Below are 19,615 nucleotides of genomic sequence, written 5' to 3' on the forward strand. Positions count from 1 at the left end.
ATAAAAAGAAAATTAATTTGATAGTGAACAGTTGAGCCCATCTAACTTCATTCTTCTTTTTCCTGGGAGGTGATTGAATATTCTGAAATGGTGTGCATTCTTCCCTTCACATTCTTATATTTTATATCATAAGCATGTATCCTTCAAGTTCACAGGATTTCTTGGTCTGCTTAAAACACACAAATATTATCCCTATTGTTTTACAACTTATTATTTTCACACTATTTATTCATGTCAAAACATCTCATTAATTTTAACTTCTGTGTAGTATTCCAGTGTATAAATATACTTGGATTCACATAACCATGCTCCTTTTGATCGGTTGATGACTTTTTTTCCTTATTACAATTTCTCTATTATAATGAGCCTGTTGGGACCCACTTGCCTATATACATATGGGAGAATTTGTTAGTTGTTGGGTGGTGAAATGCATATTTTCAATGTAAAATTTTGCCAACTGATGGCTTAATTTTTTTGAAACAATCACAAATTTTACAGAAATATTTCAAGTAGAGTATAAATTTATTTTTCCTAGACTATTTGAAAGTTGTCATTTGATTTTCCATCACCTTGAGTTCTTTATCTTGTACTCTGATCAATAAGAATATTCTCCTACTTCCTATACATATATAATACAACCATCTCACTAACATTGATGCATTACTATCATCTAATCCTCAGACCACTTCAGGTGTCACCAACTGTCCCCATGTGTCCATTATAGCAAAAGAATACAGTTCAAAATTGTACTTTGCTTTTGGTTGTCATCTCTCATTAGTCTCTTTCCATATAGAAGAGTTTCTTAGTCTTTCTTTTACTTCAGTACCTTGATACTCTTGAAAGTCACAGGCTGGTGTAGAAGAGAATGTCTCTCTTTTTATACAAGTGTTTCCTCACGACTTGATTCAGATTATGCATCTTTGTTAAGAATATCACAGAAGTGATACTGGGGTCTTCTCATTGTATCCTATCAGGTGGTATATGATTTTGATTTATTCCATTATTCCATTATTCCATTATTGATGATGTTTACTTTGACCTCTGCACTAAGGTGAGATTTTTCCAGGCCTCTCCATGTTGAAATTACTTTTTCTCCTTTGTAATTAATAAGTACTTTGTAGAGAGGTACTTACCCCATTTCTCACCAAACTTGCAATTTATTTATATCTGTATGGACACATAGTATTTTTAATTTTATCCATGGCTTATAATCCATTATAGTCTTAATTTATTCTGGCGTTCAAATAGCTGTACAGCTCATCTGTATTTTCCCAGCCCTAGATTTAGCCATTTCTCCAAGGCACTCTGATTGCTTTTAGTGGAAAATGGTATTTAGAAGTCAATATCTGGGTGTTAGGTGTGTTTATTGCTATTGGGGTATCAGTATTCCAGAACTTTTTATTGGATAGAGATGGAGAAAAATATATTATATATCAGTCTCTCTATATGTATCTATTTATCATCTATTTGTCCATCTATCATCTCTACCTACCTAGCTGTCTACTTACTTACCTATAAAAACTATGAGTTCATACACATGTTCATACCTCTAATTTCAATCCAACGTTATAGGGTTCATTCTGGTTTTCTCTCTTTCCATATTTGTAGCTCCTTTCTGTGATGATAGTGAAAAACTTGCCTTTTATTATTCTCAATATGCTTATTATTTGAGTGACTCTATTCTCTGTGACCAATCTGCCATCTCTGCAGCTAACCCATCACTTCTCACACTACATGGGCTCTGCGTCCCCACCTTAAATTACCCTCCATGTGCATGCTCTTCTCACCTTGCTGGGCAATAGAGTCTTTAAAAACCAGTTTCCACTCTCACTTAGCAGCATGTAAGAGTTCTCATTTTGTTATACCCATGTCAACCGTTGCTGCTACTAGACATTTGAAATTTTGTAGTTCTGATGAAGTGGTGTCTTATTATTGCTTTCATTTTGTCATGCAGAGATTTTTAATTCTAATTACTAAAATTTATCAGTCTTTCCTTTTATTGCTTGAGCTTTTTAATTGTTTTCTAAGAAATCCATTTCTATAGTATCCCTCTGTCCCCAAAGGTTTGAAAAGATTTAAAGTTTTGCTTTTTTGCATTTAGGTCCTTAAATCACCAGGAAATTATATCTTTGTTTGCTATGAAGTAGGAATCTAACTTTTGCCACCCTGATACCATGAAAGTTAGTTGTCCAAGTACCATTCACTGACTAGTCTATCATTTCCCTAATAATTTGTAATGTCACTTCTGTCACATACGAGCTATTTTTAGTTAGTTACTTATTTGTTTTGTTGTAAAATATACATAACATAAAATTTTCTATTTATTCATTTTAAGTGTAGAGTTCAGTGGCATAAATTACGTTCACAATGTTCTGCAAACATCACCATTACAGTATTTATTTCTCAAACTTTTCCATCTCCCTGCACAGAAGTAAGTTTTATCCTCATTAAACAATAACTTGTCATTTCCCTTCCCTTCAGTCCATGGTAAACTCTGAAGTACTTTGTGTCTCTATGAATTTGCCTATTCTGTATATTTTATATAAGTAGAATCATACAATATTTGCCCCTTTTTGTCTGGCTAATTTCACTTAATACCTTCACATTTCATCTATGTTATAGCATGTGTCAGAATTTCAATCCTTTTTAAAGCAAAAGAATGGACAAGTAGATCAATGGAATATAATAAAGAGCCCAGAAGCATACAGTGGACCAAAGAGAGTCTCTTCAACAAATGGTGCTGGAACAACTAGACATCCACATGCAAAAATATAAACCTAGACACAGACCTTACATTCTTTATAAAAATTAATTTGAAGTTGATCATAAACATAAATATAAAATGCAAAACTACAACATAGGAGAAAATCTCATTGACCTTGAGATTGGTAATGAGTTCTTAAATATAAAACCAAAAGCATGATCCACTAAATTATTGATAAGCTGGACTTTATTAAAATTAAAAACCTCTGCTCTGCAAAAGACAATGTCAAGAGACTAAGAAGACTAGCCACAGACAGGGAGAAAATATTTGCAAAAGACAAATCTGATAAAGAACTATTATCCAAAACATACAAAGAACTCTTAAAACTCTACAATAAGAAAACAAACAATCCTGCAGTTTAGCACCTTGGTATTTACCCGAATGAAATGAAAACTTACCTCTACACAAAATCTTGTACGTGGATGTATATAGCCACTTTATTTATAATTGCCCAAACTTGGAAGCAACCAAGATGTCCTTCAGTAGGTGACTGGATAAATAAACTGTGATACGTCAAGACAATAGAATATTATTTAGTGATAAAAATAAATGAGTTATGGAGCCATGAAAAGACATAGGAATCTAAAGTGCATCTTACCAAGTGATAGTAGCCAATCTGAAAGGGCTACATACTGTATGATTCCAACTATATGACATTTTAGAAAAGGCAAAACTACATGCTGTAAAAAGATCATGTAGTTTCCAGGGGTTGGGGTTGAGGTGATGAACAGGCAGAGTAGAGAAGATTTTTATGAGAATGAAACTATTCTGTATGGTGCCATAATGATAAACACATGTCATTATACATCTGTCCAAACCCATAGAATGTACAAGGCCAAGAGTAAACCCTAATGTAAACTATGGACTTCGTGTGATTACGATGTGTATGTGTAGGTTCATCAAGTGTAACAAATGTACCACTATGCTGGGGGATTTTGATAAAGGGAGAGTTTATCCTTGTGTGGGGCAGGGGCTGTATGGGAAATATCTGTACTCTCCCCTCAATTTTGTTATGAACCCTAAAGTGTTCTAAAAAAATTAAGTCTCAGTAAAAAAGTCTATTTCCAGTTATTTATTGCTCTTATGTAGAAATATGATTAACTTTTGTGTTAATTTTGTGTCATGACTTTGTCAAATTCATTTAACAGTTCAAGATTTTCTTTTTCTTTGACATTACTAGGCATTTTCTATTCAGATAATTAATCATGTCATCTGCAAATAAGATAGTTTGATTTCTTGCTTTCTGATCTGTATGCCTATTATTTCTTTTTCTTTTTTTTTAACATCTTTATTGGAGTATAATTGCTTTACACTGTTATGTTAGTTGCTGCTGTATAACAAAGTGAATCAGCTATACATATACATATATCCCCATATCTCTTCCCTCTTGCAGCTCCCTCCCTCTCACCCTCCCTATCCCACCCCTAGATGGCTTCACAGGACCAGATGGCTTCACAGGCAAATTCTATCAAACATTTCGAGAAGAGATAACATGTATCCTTCTCAAACTCTTCCAAAATATAGCAGAGGGAGGAACACTCCCAAACTCATTCTATGAGGCCACCATCACTCGATACCAAAACCAGACAAAGATGTCACAAAGAAAGAAAACTACAGGTCAATATCACTGATGAACATAGATGCAAAAATCCTCAACAAAATACTAGCAAACAGAATCCAACAGCACATTAAAAAGATCATACACCATGATCAAGTGGGGTTTATCCCAGGAATGCAAGGATTCTTCAATATACACAAATCAATCAATGTGATAAACCATATTAACAAATTGAAGCAGAAAAACCATATGATCATCTCAATAGATGCAGAAAAAGCTTTTGACAAAATTCAATACCCATTTATGATAAAAACTCTCCAGAAAGTAGGCATAGAGGGAACTTACCTCAACATAATAAAGGCCATATATGACATACTCACAGCCAACATCATTCTCAATGGTGAAAACCTGAAACCATTTGCACTAAGATCAGGAAAAAGACAAGGTTGTCCAGTCTCACCACTATTATTCAACATCGCTTTGCATAGTTTTAGCCACAGCAATCAGAGAAGAAAAAGAAATAAAAGGAATCCAAATCAGAAAAGAAGACGTAAAGCTGTCCCTGTTTGCAGATGACATGATACTATACATAGAGAATCCTAAAGATGCTACCAGAAAACTACTAGATCTAATCAATGAATTTGGTAAAGTAGCAGGATATAAAATTAATGCACAGAAATCTCTTGCATTCCGATACACTAATGATGAAAAATATGAAAGAGAAATTAACAAAACACTCCCATTTACCATTGCAACAAAAAGAATAAAATACCTAGGAATAAACCTACCTAAGGAGACAAAAGGCCTGTATGCAGAAAACTATAAGACACTGATGAAAGAAATTAAAGATGATACAAACAGATGGAGAGATATACCATGCTCTTGGATTGGAAAAATCAATACTGTGAAAATGACAATACTACCCAAAGCAATCTACAGATTCAGTGCAATCCCTATCAAGCTACCAATGGCATTTTTCACAGAACTAGAACAAAAAATTTCACAATTTGTATGGAAACACAGAAGACCCTGAATAGCTAAAGCAATCTTGAGAAAGGAAAACGGAGCTGGAGGAATCAGGCTCCTTGACTTTAGACTATACTGAAAAGCTACAGTAATCAAGACAGTATGGTACTGCTTATTATTTCTTATTCTGCCTGAATAGGAAAAGTGGTAGTGAACATCTTTACCTTGTTTCCATTCTTAGGGGAAAGCATTTGGTTTTTCATCATTAGTGGTAGTGCTTGCCTTAATTTCTTGTAAATGCCCTTCATCAGGTTAAGGAAGTCTCTTCTAGCGTGTTGAGAGTTATCATGAATGGGTGTTGAATTTTGTCAAATACTTTTTCTGCATCAACTGATATGATAATTTTCCCCCCCCTTTGGACTGAAGATAGTCTCTTTTTAAATAAAATAAAATTAAATTGGAGCTAAGGCATCAATAAATTGCCTCATAGGAGGGATTCTTTATTATATTCATTCTATGAATCCATATGAAAAAGTCTATTTATTGGGATGCATAGTAAAGAGACATTTTTTTCTTCATTACTTTGAAAATTTGGCATATGTTCTGAATCTCCTGCATTTACTATCAATTTCTTGTATTTTTTCTCCATTGTATTTGTCATTATTCAAGTCTATATACTTATATGCTCTGCTCAGCTGTGCAGCATCTTCACTTACAATCAAACCTTATTCCCCAGTAACATCTGTAAGCATCCAATTCTTTCCATTTCAAAACGTATTTTCTACTATTTCCTCGGAAAGAAAAATTTTATATCATATAGACAGCCAAATTTCATATGCTTTTGAAGTCTAATTTAAGAAATGTAATCTAAGTTACCTGCACCCATTTTTAGATTATTAGTATTCACAAAATCTTGCTGAACCCTCTATAATTGATTTTAATGTATTTCTACATATTTACAGCCATAAATCCCTTCTACATTTATAAGACAAGTAGTTCAAGAAATCTTTTGAAGATTCTGATCGTATATCTACTTAATGAAAGTATCTTTAAATACGTTTATGATTAATATTCTCCTTTTAATGTAGTCTACATGCACATGCTATGACACACATTTAAAAATAGCCAAATTGATATAAAGTATATGAAATATACATATATTTTGTTTGTAGAAATTGAAAGCATAGATTTAAATTACTTAAAATATATTTTCAGCTTTGTGAGAATTTTAGTTTTATTGTGTTTTTGTCTAACAAGTATTATTCTTTTGTCTTACTTGAGAAATAATTTAATTCTTATAATTTTGGTGACATAGGTAACTTGCCTATATTTATTATTGTCTCTTTGATTCAGATCACAGATTCTGCTCACCTTCCAGTTCACACACCAACGATAAAGAGAAAGGAATATCATAATAGAATCCTCTTTCCAACTCAGGTACTTGATTTAGTTATAAACTTAGCAGGTCCTTGAAAAATGAGAATAAGTTCTTTTTGGTCTCTAACCCCTCCCTCCCTCCCTCTCCCCTTCCCTCCCTCCCTTTCTCCTTTCCTCCCTTCTTTCTTTTCTTCCTTTTTTCTTGGAGACTTCTGGTTAAACATAGTAGATTCAAAAATGCCTACACTTTTGCTTTCTAATGAAACTTGTTAAACAGACTAAAGAGAGAGAGTAGACAAATAAGTCAACATAATTTTGAAAGATGGAAGAACCTGAGTGAGGGGTTAGGAGAGCTGAGAAATATGAATGTCAGGTGCTTAGAAATGACTTACCAAAAAGTCACAAGATAATTAATACTTTGGAAACCTAGAAGGATTCAGGGATTAGGGACACCAAGTCCTTTAGGAGGCAGAGGTGACATGTGGTGCTGAAAAGAGGGGAATAAATTGAAGATCTGAGAAAAAGCAGGTAGCCCCTGTACACACTCAGGGCCCATGGCAGGGACTGCAATCTGTCCATGTCACAAATCAGGAAACAGAGACAATGAAGGTGAGAAAATTTCCCAACTAGTATTTGGAGAAACTGGATTTTATTGTAATTTAGATATTGCTAATTTACGATAACAGTAATTTCAAGTCAAAGAGGCATGATACAGAAATGGAAAATCCATAGTGGATTGTCAAATTGTTGATAATTTTGTGAAGACATCTGCAGTTTTATTTGTTGGGGTTTCTACACCTAGAAAGTGTAATATGGCTTGCTTAATCGGAGTGTTCCAATTCCCGGAGCACATTATTTTTTTATTGATAATAGAAAATGAAACATAATTTTCTATAGAGAAAAAATTTAAAATTATTCTTTTTTTTCAAAGAAGGTAAAAAAAACATATTATTTTTGCTACCCCTCCCCAGTAAAAATATGTATACATAGGCAATTCTGACTCCATTCCTAGTTAAGGAATCATTTGAAGAATTTATCAATCTAGAATTTTTAAATGTTCAGGATATATTAGCTCAAATAAAGGCCAGGCTTTATTTATTTGGTTCCAAATAGTAGTAATGAACATTTGATCACCACTTAAATAATTCTCCTTCTTCTTCTCCTCCTCCTCCCGTCTCTTCTTGGTAATTTTTGGATCCTTTAATCAGTATTTTCCAACTATGAAGTAATTAAGGGCAAGAATCTTAAATGCTGGTAAGAAAAGGGGGAGCTGCTTTTCTTGGCATATATAATGATATTTTGGGCAGGGTGGGTTGAAGGAATCACCAGAATCACCTTTTCATAGTTATTTAACCATCGATGTATGTTTGGTCTCTTCATTTTGTAGCATAAGACCCACAGGTTTTTCCTCACGTCCTTTACCGTTCCCACCAAGTGTCACCAGTGCACATCTCTGATGGTGGGCTTGATAAGACAAGGCTGCACCTGTGAAGGTAAGACCCGAGGAAGGGACACATGGAGTCAGAGCCATAATACTTGTACCTAAGTGTTTTAGTCAACTCGGTGGTTTAGTCAGCTGCCATAACAAAGCACAGAGACTGGGTGGCTTCTAAACACAGTCATATATTCCTCACTGGCTGGAAGTCTGAGATCAGGGCACCAGTATGGTCCAGTTCTGGTGAGGACACTCTTCCAGGTTGCAGACTGCTGACTTCTTGCTGTGTCCTCATGTGGTGGAAGGGGCCAGGGAACTCTGTGGGGTCTCTTTTTTAAGTGCATTAATCCCATTCATGAGGGCTCCACCCCCATGACTTCCCAAAGTCTCCACCTCCAAATACCCTCACCTGGGGATTAGGATTTCAACATGTCAATTTTGAAGGAACACAAACACTCAGTCCACTGCATTTAGTTGGTAAGAAGAAATTTCGTTCTCTTTGAATTGTAGAAGCATGATGGTGAACTGATTACTTTACTAAAAATTCCTCTGAATCTGTTTCATATGAACGGGTGATCTTTGGGAGCATTTGGGGGGGACCTCTGCATTGTGCAGCTCCAAAGAGCCTCATGCCCTCATAGCCTGTGTGAACAGCACCCCAGGGAGGCATGCTGTGTAGCCTGTCCATGCAGGCAGGGCCACACTTATTAGGAAAATGTGTTTAATGAAATTTTGTTCTCTGTAGCATTAGTAGAGTATGAGGATGACATCCACCAGCTTATGTGACAGGAAAATGGAATTGGAATACTATCCTTGAGTTGTAATCCTTTTATTTTACTCAATGAATTTATTACAGTAGATATCGTTGAAAGAAAGAAATGTATTTTTTGGAAATATCAAACAGTGGATCACAGTGCTACACAGGCACCTCATACGTCATCCTAGGGAACAGACTCTGTACTCATTGGTTTCCCCAGCCAGTCCTGTCGAGTGTCCACTCAGGGACACACAGCGCTGAGCAGGACAACTTTCCTGCCCTCAGCATTGTGACAGTCAGAGATGCCTTAACCATAAATGTGTCCTAGCATATTAAAGAAAATAGGATTTTAAATGGGGAATTATGTGCCCATACAATTCTCCTAGGGCAGCAGAGGCAGGCTCTGAGCTGAGCTCCCAGGAGCATCTCCTGCTGCCAGCATTACTCAGTCTCTGCTGAGCCTGGGACAGCTCCACCTTTGTCGCAAGAAGATGGTGACTCTGGAAGCTGCCACCACTGCTGCAGCCCTCAGAACCTGCAACTTCTGCCAGAGTCAAGAAAGACCCTGTTGCTGCAGAGTTAACAGAGTTTCCATCAAATTCAGAAACCACCACTGCAGCTGTGACCTCACACTCCCTCTGTCAAGATCCAAGCCAGTAAAATGGATGTGCTACATCAGGCATCTCTCCCATCTTGACTCAACTCAAAGTCTTACAGAGAGTTATCTTATTAGTGGAGCTTACATCAGGTCCAAAACTTAGTTCCAAGGGAGTCTGGGAAATGTAGTTTTTAGCATTTCACCTCTACAGTAGTAGACAGAATTGCAATGGGGGTTGAGGGAGTCAAACCATCATATCCCCTACAATCATATCTCTTTATTTCCCTCAAAAAGCATGTGGGTTCTCATGTCACACAACCTGTGTAGAAAAAGCTCCAAAAACTTGTCCCGTGCCTTTTCATCAGAAGAAAGGTGCCTTCTGTCTAGACTCACAGAAAGGCATGGGAACAGCCTATGAAGGCCATGTCTGGGTAAGTGTCAATATTTTTGTTTCAGATGAAGTCTTAAAGAGTTTATTAATCACTTTTCACAATGTGTGCACAATATTTTTCAGAAATATTTATGATATGTTATATGATATTAATTATATGCAATTGAAAATCATCTGAAGAATATGATTTCAGAATAAAGTTTAAGTGTCCCCGATAGGATATTTTCAAATTTCCCAAAGTTTTCTGTTTAGACCTTACTTTGCAATGAACGAATGCTAAAATCCCTTCTAATGGTGTAAATTTGACTTCCGGTCAGTAATAATAAATTATGAAACTAAAAGTGAAAGAATCTTCTTCAGAAATATTTAAAATCTGAGTTGAATTTGAGGCTACCAAAATTGAATTTAATCTTAGGTAGAGGCAACGCTGTGACTAGTGTTAATGGAAATGGTATTGATCTTATTTTCACAACCTAAGAATTGTTTAGTCCTCAAAGGAATTATGTTATATAGTTCTGTTCCAATCTTTAACAAGTGGTAGATTTGTAACACATATTTTTTTCATTTTTATTATTTTAATTTTATATGTAATAATTGGGTAGTATTTGATGTTTCAGCTTGGATTGCTTTTATTTGTTTTTTGAAAAATAAAAACTAAAGATTCCAAAGAAAGCAGGGATGAAAAAAGGATGGCAGAGGGCATTGGCTGTAGTGTGTGACTTCAAACTCTTCCTGTATGATATGGATGAAGAAGACTCAAAACCCAATGTTGTAGTTAGTCAAGTGATCGACATGAGGTAAGCTTCAAAAGGGAGAGTATTTTTTATCAAAAAAATCTGGGAATAAAAATGGTTTCTGAAATTTTTAAAAATAGTGTTGTCATTTAACTTATGTTGTTTCTAATTTTCTCCATTGCCATGTGAACTTTAAAATAGAAGATTTCTGCCTGAAGTTTGCATCATTACCTCTTGGGTATGGATTATAATTGTGTAATATTTGTAATAGTTTTTTTATTTATTTTTTTAGTCAGAAGTTTATATTCTTATGTGTGTGTGTGTGTATGTGTGTGTGTAGCAGAAAAGGAAATACAACCTTAAAACCAGATGCTCTTTATATTGAGATATAATTCATATGTTATAAAATTCACCATTTAAAAATGGGCAACCCAGTGGTTTTTAGTATATTCACAAGGTTGTAAAACCATCACTACAATCTAATTTTAGAACATTTTCATCACACCAAAAAGAAACCTTTATTAGTTAGCAGTCACTCTACATTCACCCCTTCCCCCAGCCCCAGCAACCATTAATCTGTTTCTATCTCTATGGATTTGCCTATTCTGAATTTTATATAAATGGAATCATACAACATGTGGAGTTTTGTAACTGGCTTCTTTCACTAAGCATAATGTTTCAAGACTCACCCATGTAGCATGTATCAATACTTCATTATTTTTCATGGCTGATGCCCTTTATCAGGTTGAGAAAACAGCCTTCTCCTCCTGGTTTGTTGAGTGTTTTTATCTGTAAGGGGTGTTGGATTTTGACAAATGCTTTTTTTGTGTCTATTGAGAAGATCACATGATTGTTTTCCCCTTAATTCTCATGATGTATTACATTAATTTTTACTTGTATATAGAACCAATCATACATTCCTGGGATAAATCCCACTTGGTCATGGTATCTAATCTTTTTAATAATATGTTGGATTGGGTTCAATAGAATTTTTGAAGATATTTGCATCTATATTAACACAGGATATTGGTCTATAGTTTTGTTGCCTTGTGATATTTTTGCCTGGTTTTGGTATTAGGATAATACTGACCTCAGATTAAGTTGGAAAGTACTCTCTTCTCTTTTATTTTTGAAAGAGTTTGTGAAGGATTGGTATTAAATATGTTTGGTAGAATTCACTAGTGTGGTCATCTGGTCCTGGGGGTTCCTTTATGGGATATTTTTTGATTGCTAGTTCAATCTCTTTACTTGTTATAAGTCTATTGAGATTTTCTACATCTTCTTGAGTCAGCTTTAGTACCTTGTGTTTTTCTAGGAATGTTTCCATTTTCTTCAGATTATCTAATTTTGGGAGCATACACTTGTTCATAGTATTCCCTTTTATTTTCTGAAAGGTCAGAAGTAATGTTCCCACTTTACTTCTGACTTTAGTAATTTGAGGTTTCTTTCATTTTTTCATGGTCAGTTTAGCTAAAAGTTTATCAATTTTTGTTGATCTTTTCAAAAAACCAACTTTTGGTTTTCTTGATTTTCTCTTATTTTTCTAGTCTCTGTTTTATTAATTTCCACTCTAAACTTTATTATTTCCTTCCTTCTGCTTGTTCTGAGTTTAGTTTGCTCTTCTTTTCCTAGTTTCTCAAGATGGAAAGTTAGGTTATATATTGATTTGAGATTTTCATTCAGTTATCCTTTCTGACCCCTTTTCTTTCTCCTCTCCTTCTGGGACTCCCATTATATATATTTTAGTATTCTTCATGGTGTCCCAAGGAACTCTGAGGTTTTATTAATTTTTCTTCATTCTTTTTTCTTTCTTTTCTTCAGACTGGATAATGTTAATTGACCTGTCTTCAAGTTCAGTGATTCTGCTTTCTGCCTGCTCAGTTCTGTTGTTGACCCCTTCTGGTGAATTCTTCGTTTCAGTTATTGTACTCATCAACCTCTGAATTTCTGTTTGGTTCTTTTTTGTATTTTCTATATCCTTATTTATATTTCCTACTTGGTGAGACATCATTCTCATACTTTCATTTAGTTCTTTAGGCATGATTTCCTTTAGGTCTTCAAACATATTTAAAATAGCTGATTTAAATCTTTGTCTGGTAAATCCAACATCTGGGTTTCCTCGGAGATAGTTTCTATTGATTGCTTTTTTCCTGTGTATTGGTCATACTTTTATGCTTCCTTGCAAGTCATACAGTATATATTTTTTTAAACTGGACATTTCAAATAATACTATTGTCAGCTCTAGTTATCAAATTCTACTTCTTCTCCAGGATTTGTTATTGTTGTTTGTTGTAGTTGTTGTTTGTTTGTTCAGTGAATTTTTCAAGCTAATCTATAAAGTCTTTATTCTTAGTCATGTGTAGTTATTTGACGTCTCTACTTTGTTAGCTTAGTAGTTAGCTAATGATTTTGCAGAGATTTCTTTAAACATCTGGAACCAGTGAATCTCCCACACTTTGTTGAAGAGCTCTGTGTGCAAGTGGGGTCACTTCTTCAACACTCAGCCAGGCAGTTGACAACACGTTATACTTGTGCAAAGCCTCAAGAATATTGGAAGAGATAATGGCAGAAAACCTCCAAAATTTGATGAAAAGCATTTATCTATGCATCCAATGTCAGCCAGAGGTGAGAACTTATGTCCTTCTCTGGTCTTTCCTGAGCATATGCATGACCCTAGGCATGTTCACAGTTCTATGCATGTGCATGATGCTCTAGATTCTTAGCAATATGTCAGACCTTTTCAAAACCCCTATGGATATCTCATTTTCTAACTTTTCCTTTTAAGAGTTTTGGTTAATCTATTATTTTGTCCAGCTGTTAAGCACTGCATAGGCAGCTATGCAGTTAAAATGCTTGCATGAAATAGTTTTTTATAAGTTCCCCTTGGGGAATAGACTTTTCCCTGGGAGACCTCTGAATCAAGCCTAATACTCCAGCTCCTTTCTCCTTCCTCCTCCTCTTTCCAGGTCCCTCAGGTGTCCAGTGGCTTCTAGGATGCACTGTAAATGCAGGCTGCCATTTTTCAAGGCTACTGAGGAGCTGGAAATGGAGCATGAGACTAGGGCGAGTTAAGCTACCACAAAGCTCATACTTCTTACCAAGATTCGGCTTTTTTTTACTTTTTTATTTTAAATAAATCCTCCTCAGATTGCCACAAACCTTGGTTAATTTATAGAGTTCTAAAAAAGTTGTTTCTGATGAATTTTGCTAGTTTTCGCATTTCTTTTATGAAGGAGAGAATCTTCAGAGATCCTTACTCTGCCATTGTTGCAAATGTCACTCCAGACACTCTTTAAGTGTTTAATAAAGAATATTGAATCGGTGAACTTATAGAAAGTGTATCCTTCGGGGAAAGGCAATATGCTCTCTGCTCCCCCTGATTCTTCTGCATCTTTTTGGCTCCTCTACACTTTTCTCTTAGTGTCTCTGAGCATCTGTCCTTGGCCTTCTTTTCTTCCTTCTCTGCACACTCCCTGGGTGGTCCCTTCACTTCCTGTGGCTCCAGGTAGTGAGACATTTATTCATAGTATTCCCTTATACTTCTTTTCCAGGTGTAACCTGCACTGTGATGGCTGTGTGCTTGCTCAGCCTGAACTTTCTCCTTATCACAGATTCTGTGGGTCTCTACATTCATCCTGTCTTATTTTGATTCCTTACTCACAAACTTTGTTTTGTATTCTTCACCTCAGCTAATGTCATCTTTGTCAGAAATTTGGTATTACCTTGAATAACTGATACAGGAAACTAGATAATCTTGAAGGTGACTTTAGAAAGTTCCTCTTGATGTAGATTTTTAATAAGTTGGTTTGGGAGTGTGTGTGTTTGTGTGTGTGTGTGTGTGTGTGTGTGTTTCATTTTGGGGACAGGGAAAATTAAAGTGGTGCTGGAGCCAAGGAGTCCAGCTTACAATTGTCCATCCTTCAGATCAAATGAGTGTCTGCATTAAAGCGGTGGCTGCAGGAATTACAAAACAAGAGACAGGTGCAGGAAATATTACTAAAGTGACCTCGTGGGACATGGTGAGTGGCAGAAAAAGGAAGATGAAGAAAAGAGTTGCAATACCAGATGGTACTGAGGTTTTAAGTCATCAAGACTGAAAAACTGAGGGTCACATTGACAGCTGTAGGGGTATAATGGAGAATGGTAGCATTGGGGGAAAGAAATGAGTTTGTTTTAAGTGTTGGAGAAGCCAAAAATTATCAAGTGAGCTGAATCAAACAGACTTCTACTTTCAACCAAGACGGAGTAACAGGGGCCATATTTATATTTAACCTTCCCCATGAAATAACAAAAGAACTGATTTAAGGTTCTGGATATCAGACAATGAAGGGAAGTAAATGAGGTGAGCTCTATACTTGCCCCAGGTTACTGCCTTGTGAGAGTTTCCAGTATCTAACACAGAAATTGGAATCCCAGGCAGACCCAGGTGAACTCCCTGAACTGAAGAGATGAAGCTGAGAGTCCAGAGAGACCCAGTAGCCAGAGTTCACAGGACAAAGTACAGAGCTAGAGAGGAGAGAGTGAGAGAGAGAGAGAGAGAGAGAGAGAGGGAGAGAGGGAGGGAGGGAGAGATTGAGAGCATGCACTAGCTCTGCATGGACCTACAGAGGATCTAGCTTGAGGATTCAGCAGATTACTGATCAGCACATGCATGTGAGGAAAACTACAAAATGTTAGCAAATCGAATCCAATATTATGTAAAAATTATATTGCATCTTGAGCAAGTGTAGTGTATCTCAGGAAAGCTGGTTTATATTAAAAAATCAATGTATTTTACCATATCAAAAAATGAAAAAGATCATGTCAATAGATACAGTAAACACATTTGACAAAATCATATATTCTTGATGAACACTTAGAAGGGAGCTTCTTCATCCTGATAAAGGGCATCTATGAAAATCCCACAGCTGACATCATAATTAGTGGCAAAAGACTCAATGCTTTCTCCCTAAGATCAGGAACAAGACAAAGATGTTTGATCTCACCACACTTATTTAACATTGTATTGGAAATCCAGGCCAGGGAAGAAATAGAAATAAAATACATCCGTGTTGGAAAGAAGGAAGCAAAATTATTCATAGACAAAATGAATATCTATGGAGAAAATTCAATGTAATCTACAAAGAAGCTATTAGAACTAATAAATGAATTCAGCAAGTTTGCAGGTTGCTTGATCAATATATAAAATAAATTGCATTTCTTTATACTCGCAACAAATAATCAGAAATCAAAATTAAATAAGTAATGCCATTTGCCATAGCATCAAAACATAGGGACTTCCCTGGTGGTCCAGTGGTAAAGAATCCGCTTTCCAATGCAGGGGACATGGGTTCCATCTCTGGTTGGGGAACTAAGATCCCACATGCCCTGGGGCAACTAAGCCTGCGAGCCCCAACTATTGAGCTTGTGCACCTCAATGAGAGAGCCTGTGTGCTGCAAACTACAGAGCCCATGTGCTCTGGAGCCCTTGCACCACAACTAGGAGAAGCCCACACACCACAACTAGAGAAGCCCAAGCACCACAACAAAGAGACCATGTGCTGTAACAAAAAGACCCCACATGCCTCAAGGACGATCCCATGTGCTGCAACTAAGACCTGGCGCAGCCAAAAATAATTAAAAAATAAATAAATAAGGAAAATAAATAAAATAAATAAATATTAAAAAAAATACTTAGAAATAAATCTGACAAAAGATGTGCAAGACTTGTACACTGAAAACTATAAAATATTGATGAAAGAAATTAACAAAGGTCGAAATAAATAGAGAGAGAGACTGTGTTCATGCATTGCAGAACTCAATATTTTAAAAATGTGATTGTTCTCAAAATTGGTCTATAGTTTTAACACAATCTTAATCAAAATCCCAGTAGGCTTCTTAATTCTTTTTGTAGAAATTGACAAGCCGATTCTAAAAGTCATAGGAAAATGCAAAAGAGTTAGAAGAGCCAAAACAGCTTTGAAAAAAGAAACAAACCTAGAAATATATATACAAATATATATAATATTTCTAATATACATATAAAATATATTTACATATATATTTTTAACATGCACATAAAATATACTTTCATATATAAAACATTTGTAACTATATTTCTGCATTTTCTGTTACTTTAATATATACAATATTTTCAACAAGTTGCAAAATCTAGCAACAAATGAAATTGGAATTTTAGATATCTATGTGTAAAAAAATCAACTTTGATTTATACTTTTTACAATACACAAAATTTAACTCAAAATAGACCATAGAACTAAATGTAAAACCTAAAACTATAAAGCACCTAGAAGTAAACATGGGAGAACACATTTCTGATCTTGGATAAGGCAAATAGTTCTTAGATACAGCATAAAGCACAACAGGTAAAATTTAAAAATTGATAAATTGGACTTCATCAAAATTTAAAACTTCTGCTCCTTGAAATACATTGTCAAGAGAAGTAATAAGAGCTGCAGACTGGGGGCAAATCAAATATCTGGCAAAGGACTTATATCTAGAATATATAAAAATTCTTAAAACTTAATATTGGGTTGGCCAAAAGGTTCATTTGTTTTTTTCTCTAAGATGGCTCTAGTAGCACTAAGTTGTCTTTGACTTCATTCGAAACAGTTTTGTTAGATTGTATGTGACAGCTGTCATATCAGCATGCATTAAAAAAAAACTTATCAAAATTGGTGGATTTTTGTGTAGCCTTTTTAATATTGAAGATGGAAGGAAAAAAGCAACAGTTTCGGCCCATTATGCTTTATTATTTCAAGAAAGGTAAAAACACAACTGAAATGCAAAAAAAGATTCGTGCAGTGTATGGAGATGGTTCTGTGACTGATCAAACACGTCAAAAGTGGTTTGCGAAGTTTCGTGCTGGAGATTTCTTGCTGGCTGATGCTCCACGGTCGGGTAGACCAGTTGAAGTTGATAGCGATTAAATCGAGACATTAGTTGAGAACAATCAACGTTATGATTATGTGGGAGATAGCCGACATACTCAAAATATCCAAATCAAGTGTTGAAAATCATTTGCACCAGCTTGGTTATGTTAATGACTTTGATGTTTGGGTTCCACATAAGTTAAGTGAAAAAAACCTTCTTGACCATATTTCCGTGTGCGATTCTCTACTTAAACGTCATGAAAAAGTTCCATTTTTGCAACAAATTGTGATGGGCAATGACAAGTGGATACTGTACAACAATGTGGAATGGAAGAGATCGTGGGGCAAGAGAAATGAACCACCACCAAACCACACCAAAGTGTATATGGTGGGATTGGAAGGGAGTCCTCTATCATGAGCTCCTTCGGAAAACCAAAGGATTAATTCCAAGTGCTGCTCCCAATTTGACCAACTGAAAGCAGCACTCAACGAAAAGCGTCCAGAATTAGTCAACAGAAAATGCATAATCTTCCATCAGGATAACGCAAGGCTGCCTGCTTCTTTGATGACCAGGCAAAAACTGTTACAGCTTGGCTGGGAAGTTCTGATTCATCCTCCGTATTCATCACACATTGCACCTTCGGATTTCCATTTATTTCGGTCTTTACAAAATTCTCTTAATGGAAAAAAGTTCAATTCCCTGGAAGACTGTAAAAGGCACCTGGAACAGTTCTTTGCTCAAAAAGATAAAAAGTTTTGGGAAGATGGAATTATGGAGTTGCCTGAAAAATGGCAGAAGGTAGTGGAAAAAAAGGGTGAATACATTGTACAATAAAGTTCTTGGTGAAAATGAAAAATGTGTCTTTTATTTTTATTTAAAAACCAAAGGCAATTTTTGGCCACCCCAATAATAAGAAAATAGCCCAATTTAAAAAAAATGTGCAAGGGATTTGAAAAGATACTTCAATAGAGAAGATACATATGTCAAATAAGCACATAACAGATACTTACATGCTCAACACCATTAATTATTAGGTAAATTCAAATAAAATAACCATGAGGTACCACTTCACATCATAAGAAAGACTAAAATTAAAAAAGATTATTTCAAGTATTGGGAGGATGTGGAGGACCTAGATCTCTCATATATTGCTTTGTAAATCATATAACCACTGTTAAAAAGAGTTTGGCAGTTTCATGAAAAGCTAAACACACACCTAATACATGATCTAGTCATTCTCCTCCTAGGTATTTCTACCAGAGAAAGCATATGTCCATAAAGACATACATGAACATTCATAGCAGCTTCATTTAAAATAGTCCCAAACTTGAAACAACCCGAATGCCCATTAATGGGTGAACAGATATGTTGTGACATATCCATACAATGAAATATTACTCAACAATACATAGAAATGAAGTGTTCATCCATGTGGCAACATGAATGCATCACAAAATTGTTATGCTGAGAAAAAGCCAGACAAAAAGACCACATATTGTATATTTCATTTCTATAAAATGTTAGAAAATGCAAATTAATCTAGAGTGACAGGAAGCAGATCAGTGGGGGAGGAGGGAAGAGTGCTAAGGATGGGGGGTAGGGGTTACAAAGCTGTACCAGGAAACTTTTGGGGGTGATGGACATGTTCATTACCTACAGTGTGGTGATGGTTTCACAGGTGTATACATAGATCAAAACTTACCTAATTGTTCACTTTAAAAACGTGCAGTTTATTATATGTCAAGTCTATCTTGGTAACATTTACAAAATATACAAATGAGCTGATCTGAGGGCACATGGCCCATATTCTAGGGACCATGGCTTTGGAGTCAGACAGGTGCTCCTTCCTAGTTCCCTGTGAATGGTGAGTCAGGGACAGCCCAGAGTTAACTTGCGTTTTCTGATAATATGCGACAGACCGGGTACTGCTGATACAATATTTTGACCACTGTCAGTTACTACAAAAAAGAATGTTAAAAATCAGGGAAATTAAAATTGAGGATTATGTTTATGTGTTGTTTTACTCACTTTCCGGTGATTCTACTCACTCCCAGTGTCTTGTTTTTCCTTCAGGGATGGAGCGTTTTCTGTTAGTTCAGTCTGGCCCTCTGATTTTATTCCTGCAAGGAGAAAGGAAATGCCTCATATGTTTAAGGTAAGCT

General features: G+C 35.6%; 1 protein-coding gene across 1 annotated transcript in view; it reads left to right on the forward strand.

The window, feature by feature from the left end:
* The window catches only part of LOC309653879 (serine/threonine-protein kinase MRCK alpha-like), a 51,682-nt gene that overhangs the window by 14,934 nt on the left and 17,133 nt on the right, over nucleotides 1–19,615 (forward strand). Inside the window, exons 2-6 of the mRNA XM_082478649.1 lie at nucleotides 6,642–6,725; nucleotides 8,053–8,158; nucleotides 9,750–9,886; nucleotides 10,507–10,643; nucleotides 19,527–19,608. Coding sequence (XP_082334775.1) covers nucleotides 6,642–6,725; nucleotides 8,053–8,158; nucleotides 9,750–9,886; nucleotides 10,507–10,643; nucleotides 19,527–19,608 — 546 coding nt within the window. The remainder of the gene's footprint in view (nucleotides 1–6,641; nucleotides 6,726–8,052; nucleotides 8,159–9,749; nucleotides 9,887–10,506; nucleotides 10,644–19,526; nucleotides 19,609–19,615) is intronic.

This window comes from Balaenoptera physalus (genome assembly GCF_965194825.1).
Source record: "Balaenoptera physalus genome assembly, contig: HAP1_SCAFFOLD_1367, whole genome shotgun sequence".
Lineage (NCBI taxonomy): Eukaryota > Metazoa > Chordata > Mammalia > Artiodactyla > Balaenopteridae > Balaenoptera > Balaenoptera physalus.